Source organism: Lycium barbarum, chromosome 10 (assembly GCF_019175385.1).
Source record: "Lycium barbarum isolate Lr01 chromosome 10, ASM1917538v2, whole genome shotgun sequence".
Taxonomy (NCBI): Eukaryota; Viridiplantae; Streptophyta; class Magnoliopsida; order Solanales; family Solanaceae; genus Lycium; species Lycium barbarum.
Window position 1 is genome coordinate 117,758,559 of NC_083346.1, and position 19,821 is coordinate 117,778,379.

Sequence of the window (19,821 nt, forward strand, 5' to 3'; positions counted from 1 at the left end):
TCGTTGTCTAAACCCTTTAACAACTAGTCTTGCCTTATATTTATCAATAGTACCATCAGCTCTCATTTTCCGCTTGAAAATCCATTTGGAACCTAAAGGTTTATTCCTTGGAGGAAGATCAACCAATTCCCAAGTATGGTTGTCCAATATGGATTCTATCTCACTATTGATTGCCTCTTTCCAAAATTGAGCTTCCGATGAAGACATAGCTTCATTGAAATTTCGAGGCTCATTTTCCAACAAAAATGTTAGAAACTCTGGTCCAAAGGAAGTAGACATCCTTTGACGTTTGCAGCGTCTTGGATTTTCCTCATTAGGAACATTTTCCTTTGTTTCTTCCCGAGGTCGTTTAGATTTTTTCTAGACGCCTCACATTCCTTTTTATACGGATATATGGTTTCAAAGAAGTCAGCATTATCTGATTCAATTTACCGTATTCACCTGAATGTCGGGATTTTCTGATTTGTGAACCAAAAATCGATATGCCTTACTATTTGTGGCATATCCTATGAAAACACAGTCAACGATTTTAGGTCCTATTTTTACCCTTTTTGGTTTAGGAACTTGCACCTTGGCCAAGCACCCCCACACTTTGAAGTATTCCAAATTGGGCTTCCTTCCTTTCCACTTTTCGTATGGAATCGATTTTGTTTTGCTATGGGGCACTCGATTGAGTATTCGACTAGCTGTTAGAATAGCTTCCCCCCACAAGTTCTGGGGTAACCCAGAACTTATTAATAGGGCATTCATCATTTCTTTTAGTGTTCTATTTTTCCTTTCTGCAATTCCGTTTGATTGTGGCGAGTAAGGGGCAGTCGTTTGATGAATAATACCATATTCCAAACATATTTGTTCAAAAGGAGATTCATATTCACCGCCCCTATCACTCCATATCATTTTAATCTTTTTGTTAAGTTGAGTCTCAACTTCAGTTTTGTACTGCTTGAATGCTTCAATTGCTTCATCTTTACTATTAAGTAAATAAACGTAGCAATACCACGTACTATCGTCAATAAAAGTTATAAAGCACTTCTTTCCACCGCGAGATGGGATTGACTTCATGTCACAAATATCTGTATGGATTAAGTCTAAAGGACTTGAATTCCTTTCAACTGACTTATAAGGATGTTTAACATACTTAGATTCAACACAGATTTGACATTTCGATTGATTGCATTCAAACTTAGGCAATACTTCCAAACTAATCATTTTTCGCAAGGTTTTATAATTGACATGTCCTAAACGTGAATGCCATAAATCATTTGACTCAATCAAGTAAGACGAAGCAGAAACTTTATTATTATTAGCAACAACCATTACATTCAGTTTGAAAAGGCCCTCTGTGAGGTAACCTTTTCCTATGTACATCTCGTTCTTACTTATTACAACCTTGTCAGAAACATAAACACACTTAAAACCGTTCTTCACTAGAAGTCCGGTAGATACTAGATTTTTCCTAATTTCAGGAACATGACAGACGTTGTTGAGAGTCACCACCTTGCCAGAGGTCATCTTCAGCAGTATCTTTCCATAACCTTCAATCTTGGCCGTTGCAGAATTTCCCATATATATGGTCTCGTCGGGCCCGGCGGGAGCATATGAAGCAAAGGCTTCTCTAACAGCACAAATGTGGCGAGTGGCGCCAGAGTCAATCCACCACTCCTTCGGATTTCCCACTAGGTTGCACTCAGACAACATAGCGCACAAGTCATCAACTTCATCGTTTGTTTCAACCATATTAGCCTGACCCTTCTTCTTTTCCTTCTTCGGAGCACGACAGTCTGCAGCTTTGTGTCCGATTTCTCCACAATTATGGCAGTTTCCCTTGAATTTCTTCTTGTTGGGATAGTTCCTTGGTCCCGAGGCCTTTTTCCTCTTTTTCAGATTAGTTGAGGCAGTTTCAACAATATGTGTTCCCCCTATGGTTGATCTCCCATTTGCCTTCTTCTCCGCTGCCTTGTTATCTTCCTCGATTCTCAACCGGACGATGAGATCTTCCAGTGTCATCTCCTTTCGCTTGTGTTTCAAGTAATTTTTGAAGTCCTTCCATGAAGGAGGCAACTTCTATATCACTGCCACAACTTGAAACGCCCCACTAATCACCAAACCTACACCAAACAATATGTAAGTAATGGTGTACTGAATACTTTCAACAAAGGTATTAACTAGATTTATACCTTCAGCGAGGAGATCGTGGATGATAACCTGCAACTCTTGAATTTGAGTAACAACAGACTTGCCATCTACCATTTTGTAGTCCAGAAACTTGGCAGCGATAAACTTCTTTAATCCAGCATCTTTTGTTTTATATTTCTTTTCCAACGCATCCCATAGCTCTTTTGATGTTCCCACATTTCTGTAGACGTTGTAAAGATCATCCTCCAGTCCGCTAAGAATATAATTCTTGCACAAAAAATCTGAGTGCTTCCATGCCTCAGTTACAACAAAACGTTCATTCTCAGGTGTTGATTCCGGCAGAACCGGAACGTCCTCCTTAATAAACTTTTGAAGGCTTAAAGTAGTTAAATAGAAGAACATCTTTTGTTGTCATCGTTTGAAATCAATCCCGGTGAATTTTCCGGGCTTCTCTGCCGGAGCCGGTGCTGATGCAGTACGACTGGAGGACGACTTAATCTGACTCTTATTAATAACTGTGTCCAGTTGTAATAATTGATCTATCTTACAAAGGTACTTATAATATATATAGTTCCATGATATTATCATGTGCCCTGATTGACACAACTGTTGCCAGACTTGGCACAGTGGCACATGTTATGTGCTATAATATGCTGTCATCACCCACCTTTTATTGCACGTCGTCTGCCCCTTATGCTTTTCCTTTTTGGTAGATGAAGCAAGAATCTGTTTGAGCAAATACGTTGCTAGACGCAAATTCAAAATTTAAATTTGATGGGTTTAACTTTTAAACTTTTACTATTGACTTAATGCAATTTTATAATTATGTCTTCAGAATTTAATATTTGTTAAAAACACACACACGCCCACACATGTATGTTGCGGGGAAAAACCTAGCTAGGTTAATTGAACTCATTTGGAGTTGCAATGTTAGGTGCGCGTTGGGATGAACCCAATAATTTTATTTAGACTACGTATTTGTGTTAAAAAAAATCCATTAAGCATACTGTAAATCAATTGACTAAAATGAGCTTTGAATTCAATAGCATCAGAGTTCAGATTTTGGCAGTGGAAAGAGAGAACATTTAGCTCAAGTTACCTAATTGAGGAAAGGAAATTAAGCAACCAGATAAAGGCGCGACCAGAAAATTATTAAGGATACTGTTATTTTAAGTTGAGGGTTAAAGGACTAACGTATATATGTACGTGGTGTAAATTCAAAGTACAAAACAAGAAAAGAAGCATCTAATGTAATGCATGTGTTATTTTTAGCGTTTAGCCTATCATACGCAAATGCAAATTTAATGTCGAAGAGTTTAAGTTATAAATGCCTTAATTATAAATAAATATTTACCTTGTCAGGTAATCAAAAGATATCTACAACCTCCCTAAAATGAGAATTTTGTAATATTAAAAATAAATTAGTTTATCTACTACAACAAATAAATTAAGAGTGAATATGTTAAAACCACCCTAAACTATCATCATTTTGCAAATTTCGTATCTAAACTATTGAGTGTTCATGTTACCCTTAAAAAAGAGTCCACCGAGCACAATGAGTTCATGCTAGTTGTAGGGATCTAGTAGCTCAGTTGGTTGGCTACATGAACTCTCACCTTATTGGTGAGGGTTCGAATTCCCACATTGTAATCCTCTTCCCCATTTCTCCTTTCCCTGCCCCCTATGTAATAAAAATAAATTAAAAAAAAAAGTTCATGGTAGTTCAACGGATTCTGTGAACATTCAATAATTTAGGTATGAAATCCGCAAAATGGTGATAGTTTATTAGGGAGAGTTTTAACATATTCACCCAAATAATAATTAAAAAAAAAATTCACGAGTACTGCCACTTGAAATTCGGGGTTTGGGGGGTGGAATTTCGTGAACACCCAATAATTTACGCATGAAATTCACAAAACGTCAATAGTTTAAGTGATTTTCAACCTATTTAGAATTCGTTCTTAAAATAATTTGACAGTAAAAAATCCGTACACTTACATTACTTAAAACTCGTCAAGAGTGTAAAGTACCACTGCAACCTAATTTTTGTGACAGTGATTTCGAATTTATCTATTTTAATTATATGTACTTTTCACTTTTATCAATAAAAGCCCTAAAGACGTTCACCCCCCCCCCCCCCCAAGTCAATATACAGATTACATTCACCTATGCTAATGGTGGTAATTCGTGCAAAAACCAAAAAGAAGTACTCTAAAATTTGTTAATTTGACAGTGGTTGCGATCAGGTAAAATGAGGTCATTGCTATGATCAAAGTGAATGCCATGTGGCCGACTCTTCAATCAATTTAAGTGACATGAAGTGCTTCTTCTTTTGTTATTGTTATAAAAAAAGACAAAATCAAAAAAGAGAAGAGAATGTAACAGAAAACTTTTTATTTTCTATTTTTTTAAAAACATCCGGTATTAGTTTTAAAATCTGAATTCACACAGTCGCGTTGGACTCGTTAAAAAGAAAAACCTCCCTACAATAATTACTTACTCATTCTCAGGATTCGAACACGAGATATTATGTTAAGATTTATGAGATTTCATCGATCTCACTGTGGCGTAGCTAGGTGAAGAGATTGAATCCCTTTTGCTGTGAAACTACTCCTACAAATAGGATATATATATTTCCCTTATTATATATAATTTATTGAATCCCTTGACATAAGAAAATGCTCCAGTATAATGATAAATATAGTTAAAAATTACTGTTATTTCTAAATTCAAATTTAAATATGACATTTTATTATTTATTTTTAAAAAATTTATATAAATTTCTGATTTCACAATTCCTAGTAAATAACTAATATACACCACCAAAGAGTTTTGGAAGCAACATGTGCACGTGCATGTGATCCTAGACTTGTTAGTGGCTGACACTTGGAGACTTTCGAGATACGAATATGCATAGATTGATTACATTATCAGTTGCTCATTAAATTCTTCTTAGAATCCCAATTTCATATCTCGTGCCTCTTTTGTTTTTTTTAATTAGTTGCATCAATTCACTAAACAGTTTAATTCTGGACTGTCAATGTTGCAGTATTTTTCACGTTAAGACACTATAAATAATGGCCTAGGACGAGTACATTTTCTCATCCTCAAACAAAAAAATCCTCTTAGTGGGATTCTATTCATTATTGCTTGTGCTCTGTAAAAGAGTGAAGAGCAAAACTAGAATAGAACCATTATGGGCTTCAAATGGATGATTTTGTTGGTGGTGTGTGTGCTATTTATAGGAGGAGCAATGGGAGTTAAGCCCAAGAAGCCAGTGGATGTGCCATTTGGAAGAAACTATGAGCCTAGTTGGGCTTTGGATCATATCAAATACATCAATGGTGGTTCGGAGATCCAGCTCAACCTTGACAATCGCACTGGTAAATTAATGTTGTTTTTCACGTTTGTATGTATTTGATACGGTGGAAGTCAGTTTTCAAGAAAAAATCATGTAGTGTCAAGTTATATTTTCCATCAAATGGAAATACGACTTCCGTCACTTATGAAGGAAGGACTCTTTACTTTGTTTGTTTGATCCATAGGAATTCCTTTCAACCAAGTGAAACTATCTTAACTTTTAACCAGGGGCGGACCTATTGCGAACCAAATGAATACTATATTAATACGAGGTTGTAATAGGAATTAATAAACTTCAAATCTTAAATCCGCTTTGTTTTTAACTAGAGGTTGTAATAGGAATTAATAAACTTCAAATCTTAAATCCGCTTTGTTTTTAACTAGCTAGGGACGGAACTAGATTTTTACTTGCATGTTGAGGAAAATTTAGTAGCTTTAACCAAAACTCTATACTTGTATTAAAGAATTCACTTAATATTATTATTAAATTTAATATGTATCTTTTCTATAAAATACTTCCTGCATACCAATCAAAAAATTTCTTATGAAGATACTTTTCATGAAAAATGACTTCGTCGCACAGACACAAGTGTTAGCTCTTTGTACTGTTATGCTTCATGTAGTTGTGTTATATTTTTCTTTCTTATATTTTGACATTTTTGAATTTGAATTTGTGTTTGGGACATACATAGGTACTGGCTTCCAGTCAAAAGGATCTTATTTATTTGGGCACTTTGCCATGCACATAAAGATGGTTGCTGGTGATTCTGCAGGCACTGTCACTGCTTTCTATGTAAGTAACAACGTATATATAGTTGTAATATATCAGTCGATTAATTGTATTTCGATCTTAAATTAACTTTAGTAGGGATCGATTATATAAACTATATTATAGGTTTCGTTGAAATGTAACATAATTCCTCATGAACTCAATATTCAAAGGTTTCAGTTTCCATCATAACCATTCGAGTTTGGTTAGATTGACATCGTTTCTTTGTTTCTTTTAAAAAATATATTTTCTCTAAAAATAATGTGCATAAATATAATAGATTGACATCGTTTAACAATAATATTAATTAAAAATTAGAGATAATAACACTATTGGTTCCTCATTATTGCTAAATTTCGATTTTGGTCCTTGCAATATATGACTCAGTATATTTAACCTTAAACACATTAAAATATAGTTTTTGTCCCTTCATGTAGAAAATATGTCATACTTGAGTTATTTTAGAAATATATTATCAAAGTATTGAGTAACAATCCAAACTTAATTTAACATGAAGGTAACTAAGCGGTGGACCAATTAATTATTAGCGCAAATTTGTGAATATTCACAAGTAAAGAGATAAAATAAATATTTCAATTAATTGAAATTAAATATGTTTAGTTTAATATCACACAGACTAAAATCAACATTTATCCATAACCGGAAGACAGAGTACTTTAACCCTAGATATTAATTTGGGACGAAAAGTAAAGCCATAAAACTTCTAAAAATCTAGACTCATCCACGTACAAGTGAGGAAATGAGATCTCTGCCCACTTACAATTTGAATAGAAGAAAATGGTCTTTTCAGATCTCTTCTGTGTTTGTTTTCAGACTCTTATGTGTAAAAAATGAATATCACTTGTAAAAAGGTCATAAAAGAGTTAAATTGTAAAAGTAAGCGGACACGACTTCTACTAAATAATAAGCCAATCCCGCTAGTATACTGACACGAAAAATCATGAATTGGCTTATTTATTGGTTTTGGTTGGTCTTATGAACAACTATGTTAATTACCTTTGGTATATATGCAGCTATCTTCTCAAAATAACGAGCATGATGAAATAGACTTTGAGTTCTTGGGAAACAAAACAGGTGAACCATACATTTTACAAACAAATGTATACACTGGAGGGAAAGGTGACAAGGAACAGAGGATTTACTTATGGTTTGATCCAACCAAAGATTATCACACCTACTCTGTCTTGTGGAATCTTCACCAGATTGTGTAAGCAACTCTTTTTTTTTTTTTTTTTTTTTTTTTTAATAATCATATGATATCCGAAAATTATTAGCCTAATAAATCCAAATTCGTTTCGTATAGAGCCTATTTAAGAGAAAACGTTCCCTGGAATTTCTCCATTCTAAGGCTCGAACCTACTCAAGTTTAAACGGATTGGAGTATGACCCACTTGTTAATTTGATACAATGGGCCAAACTGAAATGACTCATCAAACTATTGGGCCAAGCCCAAACCCAAACCCAAGTTTACAAACTCAAAATTTGAAGATTGGGAATTATGTAAATTTGACAAAAATAAAATAAAATAGAGCTAATAATTTAAGAAAATGCATTAGTTTCACTCTCTTTTTTTTTCTAAAAAAGGAGGTGCAGTTAGGTTTCGTCTCATTATTTTGTCCATTTCAATTCAGCTCATTTTGACTCAAGCAAATTTTAAACACATTTAGTCGTGATAGTTTGTTAGTTTGACATGTTTTGATGTAGAAATAGAGTCCACTAACCACTTTCCTATGTTGTGTTTGAAAAATAGTCACTATCACGTAGTTTCAACTTCCACAAGTGAAATTTCAAGTTATTATACCAGTTTCCCTTGTAGATTTTGAAAATGCAGGATTATGTCTATTTTTCAATTACAAAAATGGCAGAGTGACTCTGTAAAAAAATTTATATTTCGATCAATTCAAATTTGATCCAATCCGTCCATTTGACATCTCTCGCATGCAGGTTCTTTGTGGATGAATACCCCATAAGAGTGTTTAAGAACAGCAAGGACATAGGTGTCAAATTCCCATTTGACCAACCAATGAAGATATACTCAAGCCTATGGGAAGCAGATGATTGGGCCACAAGAGGTGGATTAGAGAAAATTGATTGGTCCAATGCACCCTTTGTTGCCTCTTATAGAGGCTTTCACATTGATGGTTGTGAATCCTCTGTCAATGCCAAATATTGTGCCACTCAAGGTAAAAGTTGGTGGGATCAAAAGGGATTTCAAGATTTGGACAAGTACCAATGGAGACTTTTGAGAAGGGTTAGAGACAAGTATACAATTTATAACTATTGTACTGATAAAAAGAGGTTCCCTACAATGCCACCAGAGTGTAAGAGGGACAGAGATGTACCAAGAAATTCAAAAAAGAATTAAGTCCCTTATAAAGTTTGTGATATGATAGATTTTGAGTTTATTTATGCACGAAGGGTGTAATATTGTATGTGTACCAAGTCTACTATAACATTTCAATAATTGATAATTATTCCTATTTGTTCAAGAAGGAAAATCACTATTTCATCTACTTATTTGTTTATAAATATATGATTATGTTCAATTCTTAGTGATGTCCACTCAGAATTGAATCTAAATTAGGTATAATAGGTTCAACTTTTAAGATCTTTAATGTTGAACTCATTTTAGTTCCGGAATCATGGGTTTAAATTTAATATGTGTCATAACCTATGCGTTCACCATTGTTTGGGGGGGGGGGGGGGGGGGGGGGGGGGAAGCTAAGTAAGGTAAAAACTTCTTTATTTCTCGACTTCCAATCTTTACTTACTCTTTGTTGATGGGTGTAATGTGGAAGTTTCGCTTCAATTAGAATATCTGAGATTTTCTGGGGCAATTCGAACATTTGAATTAGGGTTGCCAAGCCAATAATTATGTCAGTTTATCAAGAGAAAAAAAGGAAAATTACATAATTTCCTCCTAAAATTATTTTTGTAAAATCATTTACACGACTAAATATACGGGCTACCTTTTACCCTTATTCTTTTTTAGAGTGGAATTAACACCCCTAAGACTGACAAAATCTATTCAGGTGATTCCTTGAAGAAACAAAGTTAGCTATTATGTATTGTAGGTGATAACTAAATTATATAAAGATTTGTGATCTCATATTACTTAAAATAGTTTAAAATTTTATACTACATTGAACTACAAGGAAAGACCTCTGTTTTTTACTTTTTCTTTTAGACTTTTGACTTTACTAAATGGATGAACTTTCACTTTCGTATTATTTCATCACTTAAAACTTTGAGATTAGGATTGTTGAGCAAATTTTTTCTTTACGTACAAGTAAACGTATGTTTTGATGGTGGATGTTGAGGCACGTACTTTTTCAACTTCACACTCTATATATTGGATTTTTATACCGAGTCATTCAACCCAAATTTATTATTAAAATGGGTTATTTTTCCAGTCCTAACCCGAATCGACATATTGTATATCAATTTAAAAGTTAGGTCATTTTCCCAATTTCTCTCTTTAATTCAGAGGCCCCTTGATTGTTAGTTGGTAAATTCAGTTTCCTTTTGTTTGAATCTCAGATCGCTGTTAGAGTACTGATTTTATAATACTTGGATGGTGATTATCATATTGGAAAAAGAATTTAAAGATCAATTATACATTGTTAGAGTTCAGGTGTATAATTATCATTCACAATGTATAATTGATCTTTAAGTTTGAATAACAAAAAGAATTATTGCAATATGTTGCTGACCAACTTGAAACTAGTATACCTACGATTAATCAACGTGACCGCCTAAATAAAAGCTATATATCAAACATGAATAGAGAAATAGATAACAACTGATTCATATAACCGGTCCCAACTAGTCTGGGATTAAAATGTTTATGGCCTTCAATACAGCAAGAAGTAGTATAATGAGAGCCAATATCATTGGATGACCTACAACTAACTACTGCAGTTTCCATAGAGAATATCTCCATCGTCCTGAGGTAATACCTCTGCTGCTTCTATGAGCAGATTTCTCATTCATAAAACCGCATTTCTGTCAATTGATCGAGCTAATAAAATATGTCGTCGTGTGTGTGTGTTTTGTGCACTCATAGTCAATTATACATATACATAAATTTACATATAGAGAGTGTCACGCGTAAGTTGGAAAGATTTGCCTCGTACTAGCTCTAAAGCTCACTTCCGCAAAAAATTATCGAGCATTGGTGACAAATGCTTTAGCGCCTCAGCATGCCCATTTATTTGTCTTCTACTTCTTAGGTCCGATACCAATCATTGTGAGCTGCGAAAAAATGGAATATTTAGTTAAAGGAAACTATTGAAAGATCGGAAATTCATCGAATGGATAATGACTAAGATTCTAAGCATGTACTGACAATGTTATTATCAGGCCGCCTCCAATAGAATCCCTGCAAAATAACCGGAAGGATGTTGCACGATACAAGAACGTAAATCAGCAATGCGTTCGTTCCCATCCATTTCAGTACTGTGCTCCAGTGTCTATATCCCCACACATCAACCTATAGAAAGCACAACTTTTAGCTAGGTAACAAAAGAATGATATATTTACCTCCACTAGCATGTTTGTAGATTTTGGCAGAAGCAATAGTCTTAAAAAGGTAAACTACAAAGAGAAAAAGATCAAAATATATAGGGCCTCACGATCAATAGCTGTTTGTATAACCAAAGATTTTGAAGAAAGGAAATTTTAGTAAATCTGACTCGTAAACAAATACTCCTTCCTTCCCAATTTATGTGAACGTGTTTAACACGACACAAAGTTTAAAAAATTAAAGAAGACTTTCGATATGTAAGACAAATATGTGCAAAGTACCAAAAATTACCAAATGTGTGGTGGTGAGAGTTCCACGCCTTTTCATTTTTTCTTATTTTCTTGGTAGGCGTTTAACCCGCTTTTTGCTTCAAAATTGTTAATATTCCACGTCTTTTCATTTTCTCAAAGATTAAATAGTTCCATAAAAGATAAAGGTGTCATTCTCTTCTTTATAATATAACCGAGAAATCCCTGAGGCCAGTGGCGCAAAGTTTGATACTCGGAGGACAATGACTTAGCTCCTCTACTCTTCTCCACTTAAATATCAAGTTTTTGTCTGCAGCAGGTTCGAACCCATGAGGTGCACCTAACCCACACATCACTTGTTGTGCTCTTACCACTAGAGCAAAGTCCCAGGAGCAGTTGATAGTTATTTATTTTATCAGAAGTTCTAGGAGAAGCAAGTCATTTTTTAAAAATAAAACCAGATATCAAAACAAAACTCCAAAGCCTGCCTAAGCATGTTCAGTTAATACACAACGGAAGAGAAATTAGAAGAGATGTATAGTGTCTAACCATCATATAGACTGCAGTGAAGAGAAAGCCAGCAGCACCCGCAGTAACACACATATAACTGAAGGAGTACAAAACCTTGTTTACATGCATCCCTAAATGAAGTAAATAAAAAAGAGAAGTTAATACTGTATATTTGTTCCATTTGGAAAAACAAAGCTCTAAGATTTGTAGCATGAAAAGGAAAGGAACAGAAATTTAAAAGAAAAGCTTACCGAGGCAGTCACATGTTACACCTAGCAGTACGAGACAAGATGATGGTATCAGCCATTGCTGAATTCTAACTTTATGATCCTGGAACACATTACGACAGAGAGCAAAAAATTTTAAAAAATTGAGCTTCTCATCCAAAGAAGACAAAAAAAAAAAAAAAAAAAATTAGACATCATGAGAAAGCAGAAGATGTTTACCTTGAAATGGACAATGATGTGCCCGTAATGCAAACCGATGAAGCAAGTTACAATAGCCATTAATGAACTACAAAAAAGTCAAATGAGCTTAATTCACAAAACGTACCCAAAGAAGCAGGCAGAAGAGTAGCCTGTTTGGCCAAGCTTCCCCAAGGCAAAAAGTGCACTTTCTTTCCAAAAAAAGTGTTCTTTTTTCAACATTGAGGTGTTTGGCCAAACTTTTATGAGAAGAAAAAGTCATTTTGAGTAAAAAAGCAGAAGCTGTTTTTTAGAAGATGAAAAAAGTACTTTTTTGAAAAGCACTTTTGAGAAAATACACTTAGAAACAATTTTTAAATATTCGCCAAACACTAATTGCTGCTCAAAAGTGCTTTTCAAATTTATTAATCAAACACAAACTGCTTCTCACCAAAAGTACTTTTATGGAAAACACTTTCCAAAATAAACTGATTTTAGAAGCTCGGCCAAACAGGCTATAAGAAAGGAAGTGGCTCAACAGAGAGCACAGCATAAGTATCTGGCAAATAACAAAAGATAATAATAACAAACCTCAAAAGTCCTTCTGGGTCGAAAGGGGCTTGACACCATGATGGAGCATCGAGAGGAAGGGGACCGTAGTTAGGAGAGTTGACGCTACACTCCTGTCAGAGAAACAATCAAACATTTGAAAAAAGAAAGAAACTAAAGAGAAACTTTGAAATACTAACGAATTCAAGAGGGGAAAAATGAATTCAAGAGGAAGAATACTTTTGATCGTCCATATATGGCTCTTGTATATAAGTGTTGAATACCCAATATTTTTCGATCGATCATTCCGACAGCATTACATGCTGGTCCACTGTCTCCCCGTACACCACATTTCACCTTCAAAGGGAACATAGTTTTGTTAAAGAATTCCATCACTTTCATTCGTAATACGGGAAATAGACAGCTAAGCGCGGTGAACAGCTTACTGTGAATATCTTTGCTTCCAAAGAAGAACTGTCCATTGGCATCTGATACTCCCAGTCAGGAACATATAAACCGTAGAACAAAGAAAGGTATAAAGCAGTAACCATTATAGCCATGGCCCTGGAGAAACCAAAGTGAAGGAGGGAGAAAAAGGAAATGATTAAACAGGAGAGTGGAGATTAAGTCTTTTTTTTTCTTTTTTTGAGAATAATGGAGATTAAGCATTCTAACATAAAAAAAATTGACGGAAGCTCAATTTAGTAAAAACTATCTGGCCGGTCTTAACAAATTAATTTTCATATATTTTAGAAGAAACGTTATGCTGCACATCAAGCGCTGTGGTCTATTCATGGAGCTTCAAAAAAAGTTCAAAATGCACCTCATTTGCAGCTAATATATAAGCCAAACAATAACTCAGACAAATTGCAATATTTTGTTCGTTCATGGATATCCCCAATGATGTGGCATTAGTAGGCATTAAAATCTAGAATTCATAACTAGCTTAGTTCAAATGAATATCTAAGTCAAATTGGGTATGCTAACTTCATTCTTTATTAAAGTTTGATAAAGTTATGCATAGAAGATGTATATCAGTGTAGAGAGTTCTATCAAAGCAGGATTCTCTCAACGAACCATCGTTAATATGGGAATATGCTCCAAAAAATGTTTTAGAAAACAGAAAGTCCCTCTAGTATGTACAGTAGTGTTTTCAACTTCTTCAAGCGCTCTTCTTTACTATAATCTGGATGGCTTCTCAGCACTGTAAATTTCAATCAAGTAACAGCAGGTAGTCTCTCCGATTTAGATTTGGTGAAAGAATCTTAAGCTATTCCTATAGATAGAAGCATTTGCAGCAGAGGTGCATCCAAAATTTGAAGTTTACGGGTTCTGGATTCTAGTCTTTTTGAGTTAGTGAGTTCTAAATTAATAATCTATACATATTAATATAGCTACTTTATTTGAGTTAGTGAGTTCTAAATTAATAATCTATACATATTAATATAGCTACTTTAATACTAGATTTCAGAACATTTCAGATTGAGGACCATCTTTGAACCCAACCAAAGTTTCAACTTCCAATTAAGCTGATTTTGTCCTAATTTTATTTTTTGTCAATAATATGTTATGCTCAAGCTAAGCAAGACATTGATCAAAAAAGTTAGTAACAATTACGGCTAAGTGACGAGTAGTTTAGATAATCTTAATTGGATCGAATGGTCCAAAGACTCGGAACTCACCATTGTTGATGGTATCTCTTCAACAAAGATTGTCCTGAATTGACTTTATTATCACCCTTAAGCCAGATTTCACACATTGCTGCCAACAAAAATGATATTGCAATTCTCTGGGAAAAAAAAAAAGTTAAAAATAAATTATACACTTGAAGAACAAGAGAAATACACAATATATATAACATAGCTCAAATATTATAATTATCCTTAACTTTATCAACGCCAAGGCTGAAGAAACCAAAAAGAATATGTTGGCTTCATACCTGCAATATACCCGTCCATCTGATTCTCTCAACGTCCACTCCATAAGTTAGATTTTTTATACCATGAAAATAGCCTCCTGTTTAGAGAGGGAGAAAATAATGTAAATTTCATACTTGCAAGCCATGAATCTAATAGATCAAACTAATATTTTGCTACTGCAAGCTGTTGGAAGCTACTCCCTCCATCCCAATTTATGTGACACTCTTCCTTTTTTAGTCGGGCCCAAAAAGAGTGACACTTTTCTATATTTAGTACTCCCTCCGTCCCAAAAAGATTATCCTCTTTTGACTTGGCACAAAGTTTAAGAAATAAAGTAAGACTTTTGAAATATGTGGTCCAAAACAAGCCTTAGATATTTGTGTGACTGTAAATTATCTCACAAAGTTAAATTGTTTCTAAATATAGAAAGGGGACAATCTTTTTGGGACAGACTAAAAAAGAAAGGAGTGACAATCTTTTTGGGACAGAGGGAGTAACAATTTAACTTTAAAATTCCCATTTTACACTTAATGAAATGGTTTGTAGCCACAAAAATTTATAAGGCTTATTTTGATCACAAGTTTCAAAAGTCTTTCTTTTTGTCTTAAACTTCATGCTCAATCAAACAAGTTCACATAAATTGGGACGGAGGGAGTATTAAGTTAGACATATAACTAAAAGAAGAGCACCTTGAAGAAAGAGTCCAAGGATGAGAAGCTTAAGTGCGCGGTGCACTGCTTTTCTAGTCGCAGTCAGTCTGCAGGGCATGTTCTGTATAACCCAAAACAACTTTAATAAGCATAAGAAGAAAAACTGTCTAAAACTCAATACAATGGATTACAAACAATGGCTCCCCTAATATAAAATGATAAAAAGTGTCCTTCATATCTTGAATAAATCCAGCAACAAAATATAATAATCTGAAACATATTTACCTTGTATGCAAGTGCAAGTGATACTCCAACAATGAAGAGGAAAAATGGCATGACGAAATCTGCCAGGGTTATACCATCCCATGGTGAATGATTGATAGCAGGATAAAGTCCACCGGCGTATTCCACAAATATCATTAACTGCAGAAAGTGTACCAGTAGCAAGAGAGAATAAGATGATAAGCTTAAAAGGAAATAGAACCAAATTGCTAATTCAGGTTTTACGAATTAGTTTCACATAAACAACAAACGAGCAATCTTACTCCCTCTTCGGCACACACACAAAGAAGACACTTGTAAGCCTACATAAGACTAGCATATCCTTGCCTGATAAGCCGCGTTCAGTTCCGTCTTTAATTCAATTTTCTCATCCCTGTCCTATATCCCCGAAATGGTAAATTTTGCTCATTTCCCCCCATTTTGCGACTATTTTCCACCAAAGCAGGAAGATTTGATTGAAACATAAGGCCTTTTCTTAAAGCCATTTGTTGTAAACCATCAAATATCTTTAGCTTTTAATACAATTTTCGCAAATACTTTTCAAGTTGAAATAAGACATACCGAAATTGTTCATTATTCAGAATAGTGGAGCGTGTTTCTCAGATTAAAATTCTGCTTAAAAGTCAAACATCCTTATTATCTTCTTACCAATCATATTAAGTCTTAAGCAACACCCAAGCCTCTAACTTTTTTTCCAACTCATGTTCATGTTTTTCCAAGTCAAAACAACTTAGACCACCAGAATAAGTTAAAAAAGAAAATTTAAAAAAAGGAAGGAATAATGCAGTTGTACTAGTAGGCTTGCTCCTGGAACAATAACATAAAAAAGTGACAAAATTGGGGGAAGCAAGCAAAAAAGCTGTGAACTTTACTCAAATGCAAAGAACTCCATCCCAAGAAATGCCAAAACAAAGAAACCAAAAATAGAGAAGAGTCAACAACACCCAACAACAAAATTGCCAGGATCTGGAATCCCATTGAGAGAAAGAGACAACAATATGCACATTGAATCATTCAACTAAGACTCAATGCCAAATTAGTAACAGAATGTTAACAAAAAAATGACGAACTTGAGAGAACCAAGCAAAAAAGCTGTGAACTTTAGTCACATGCAAAGAATTCCATCCCAAGAAAACACCAAAACAAAGAAACCAAAAATAGAGAAGAGTCAACAACACTCAATAAAAACGAAAAGTAAAAAAACAATACCCAACAAGAACATTTTCAGAATCAGCAAATCCACTGTATCTGTATGTACATTGAATCATTCAACTAAGACTCAATCCGAAAATAGTTGTCATAGCTATATGAAGCCTCTATACAAAAATTAAACAAGAACTACTACGCCTCAGTCCCAAACAAGTTGAGGTAGGCAAAAAAACAAAAAAAATTATTTGTAGAAATTACCCAAAAGAACCAAAAATAGAGAAGAGTCAACAACACCCAACAAAACGAACAGAAAAAAAAAAACAACAACAACACCCAACATGAAAATCTTCAGAATCAGTAAATCCACTGAAAGAAAAAGACAACAATATGCACATTGAATCATTCAACTAAGACTCAATCCCAAACTCGTAGCTATCTGAAATCCTCTATACCTAATAATATGCAACAACAACTACGCCTCAGTTCCAAACAAGTCGGGATCGGCTATATGAATCCTTATTTCTACATTTAAGCTAATATCATATCATCATCATCATATAAAAAAGAAGTGACAAATCATTGAAAATATAAATCAGTAATACTACTAATAACCTGTCCTGAACTAGTAAATATCACCTATACGGATCTTTTTCTTCCTAGTAAGATGCAAGTTAACAAAAATTAAATTTCTAAAAAAGGGTAGATGAGAAAAATTACCGCAACAGTGAGCCCGCGAAAAATGTCAAGAGAAAGAAGGCGACCATTAGAACCATTCTTATTAGCCTTACGAAAATGGTGATTACCAATATGATCACCACTTGATTTAGGCAATGTAGTAGACAATGGAGATATTGGTGATGATACAGCAAATTTCTGAAAAGCTAATTCCAAATCATTATCCTTTGTTGATTCACTTGTAATAACCTCAATCCTACTAGGTGACAAATTCTTGGTTTCTGATTGAATTTGAACATCACCTTGTTGTGGATCCCATCTTAATCTTGCATCATTAATACCTTTTTTCTCTCTAATTAATTGATAAGATCCCATTTTTTAGAGCAAATGCTTATACCCTTTATATCTTTATACCCAAAGTCCTAATCTTTACACCAATTTTCAAGATTTTGATGTAAAGAATCAATCTTTATACCCAAATTCCTATTTTTACACCATTTTGAGGCACACCCTTTGCAAGAATCTCTGTGGAACTTGTAAAGAATCAATCTTTAATGGTGCCAATTCTTGCAGAATAAATCTTTCACCATTTTTGGCACTGCAAAAAAATGGGAAAAAAATTATTTACAAAGATCAGGTGTTAAATTTGTTTCTAGAAATAATGAGACAAAAATGCAAGAAAGTAGTAATAAATCTTCACCCCCTTTTTGGCACTGAAAAAATGGAGTTTTATATACAAAAGATCAGGTCTTAATTTGTTAATGAGGACAACAGATAACAACACAAATGCATAATGGGTATCTGAAAAGAAGAAAATAGTAATAAATCTTCACCCTTTTTGGCACTGCAAAAATGGATTTTTTTTATTTATTTACAAAAGATTAGATGTTAATTTGTTTATAAAAATAATGATGGATAACAGATAACAACAAAAATGCATAATGGTATCTGAAAACAAAGCAAAAGAAAAAGAAATTAGTACTAAAAATTCTTGCAGAATAAATCTTCACCCGATTTTGCACTGCAAAAATGGATTTTTTTATTATTATTATTATTTACAGAAGGTCAGGTATCAAATTTGTTTCTAAAAATAATAATAATAATGAAGATAACAGATAAGAACAAAAATGCATATGATAATAAATCTTCACCCTTTTTGGCACTGCAAAAATGGAATTATTTTAATTTACAGAAGATCAGATGTTAATTTGTTTCTAAAAGTAATGAAAATAACATATGACAACAAAAATGCATAATGGGTATCTGAATAAGATGCAAAAGAAGAAAGAAAATAATAAATCAAGAACCTATCAACAACAAAATATTGCAAGAACCAGCACCAAAAAAAAAAAAAAAAAACACCAGAGGACAATAATAATGTAAGTTTAAGAGGGAAAAAAAACCTTTATTTTTGTGTACCCTCAAAAAAACAAAATGGTAAAGTGGGCACGAATGTTTATGTGTGTATAATAAGTAGACACATATGCAAAGAGATAGATGGAAAGGGTATGAGAGGATGTTATGAAGAGACTTTGTGTGTTTATATATAGTAAAACTCTTCCACTGTTTACAACTATACTAGCATACTACTTCAGTATTTTTTTTTATTTTTATTTTTAAATTGTTTTTTTATTACTTAGGGGAAGGGGAAGGGGAAATGGGGGAAGGAAATTACAATGTGGGGATTCGAACCCTCACCAACAAGGTAAGAGTTTAGGTAGTCAACCAACTGAGCTACTAGATCCCTTTTTTTTCAATAATAAAGAGTTTGAGTTATATATATGGACAGATTATATTAGCGGATATAAAGGATCAGATTTATGAAAATTCAGTAAAGTTAATCTGGAATAAAAAGGGAAATTTTGTTATTGTTAAGTATTTGAGTGTGAATTCAAATATTATTATAATATTAATTTATTGTTATAGGAATATATAAATTTTAAATCATGTTCACCAATTTAGTATCGAGTTTAAGCAGGCGTTTGGAGAGTAAAAATGTGACATTTGAAAGGGAAAATTAGGTTAAAAAATGATACTTAAAATTAAAGTTGTGTTTGGATAACTTGAAAAAGAAATTGATATTTTTTTTTGTTAGTATAAAAAAAACTCTTTTCAAATTTTAAAACTCTACCTTTAAATATTATTCAAAAATTCAAACTAATGTTAATCAAAGAAAAAAAAAAAAGAGGTTCTATGGTCAAATAGATCCTAAATTTTAGGAGACTTCAAAGTAAGATATTTTTATACTGTCAAATCATTGAAGAAATATACGTGTTAACTTTCTTAAAATATGATATTTATAATTTTAGAAATGAGATAAATTACTTACTATAACAAGTAAAATATGATCAGATAATAAAAAAATTATTATACCGATAATAGATCTAAATTCTTTCCGAAATAAGCCTATAATATTGTAATTGTTGTACTATTGACTTTTGAGTTACTATACTATAGTCAGTAGTACAACTATAATAGTAATATTTTGGAGTTTATACTGTACTAGTTTCATTCTGTAGCTTTGTCCACTCGATATAAAAATTGAAGCATCTATGAATGCAGGGAAAGCGTTAATATTTGATACTATTATGCTTATGCTTTGTCCATTCCATTGGCAGATGAAA

The 19,821-nt window shown here is 33.4% G+C and overlaps 2 protein-coding genes across 2 annotated transcripts; one reads left to right on the plus strand and one right to left on the minus strand.

The window, feature by feature from the left end:
- Positions 1–5,257: 5,257 nt before the first annotated feature.
- Positions 5,258–8,765, plus strand: LOC132614350 (xyloglucan endotransglucosylase protein 2-like). The gene is made up of 4 exons (XM_060328777.1): positions 5,258–5,519; positions 6,189–6,289; positions 7,300–7,493; positions 8,231–8,765. The coding sequence occupies exons 1-4, from the start codon at positions 5,333–5,335 to the stop codon at positions 8,649–8,651; spliced, it is 903 nt and encodes a 300-aa protein (XP_060184760.1). The 5' UTR covers positions 5,258–5,332; the 3' UTR covers positions 8,652–8,765.
- Positions 8,766–10,078: 1,313 nt separating this feature from the next.
- LOC132613957 (uncharacterized) lies at positions 10,079–18,745 on the minus strand. Its single transcript, XM_060328281.1, has 14 exons — positions 18,601–18,745; positions 17,240–17,795; positions 15,377–15,514; positions 15,131–15,212; positions 14,462–14,538; positions 14,205–14,311; positions 12,969–13,086; positions 12,763–12,879; positions 12,565–12,656; positions 12,016–12,082; positions 11,821–11,899; positions 11,609–11,700; positions 10,635–10,778; positions 10,079–10,540 (listed from the first exon to the last, which is right to left on the minus strand). Exons 2-14 carry the CDS (start codon positions 17,570–17,572, stop codon positions 10,508–10,510), a joined length of 1,479 nt encoding a protein of 492 aa, XP_060184264.1. The 5' UTR covers positions 17,573–17,795; positions 18,601–18,745; the 3' UTR covers positions 10,079–10,507.
- Positions 18,746–19,821: the final 1,076 nt, after the last annotated feature.

Bases quoted from the DNA above. Each gene is read 5' to 3' on its own strand.
- LOC132614350 (XM_060328777.1), top strand. From the start codon at position 5,333: ATGGGCTTCAAATGGATGATTTTGTTGGTGGTGTGTGTGCTATTTATA. The intron at 5,520-6,188 runs GTAAATTAATGT...GGACATACATAG, and splicing joins CAACCTTGACAATCGCACTG to GTACTGGCTTCCAGTCAAAA. The intron at 6,290-7,299 runs GTAAGTAACAAC...GTATATATGCAG, and splicing joins GCACTGTCACTGCTTTCTAT to CTATCTTCTCAAAATAACGA.
- LOC132613957 (XM_060328281.1), bottom strand. From the start codon at position 17,572: ATGGGATCTTATCAATTAATTAGAGAGAAAAAAGGTATTAATGATGCA. The intron at 14,312-14,461 runs GTATGAAGCCAA...TTTTTTTCCCAG, and splicing joins GATGGACGGGTATATTGCAG to AGAATTGCAATATCATTTTT. The intron at 13,087-14,204 runs GTGAGTTCCGAG...TGGTTTCTCCAG, and splicing joins AAGAGATACCATCAACAATG to GGCCATGGCTATAATGGTTA.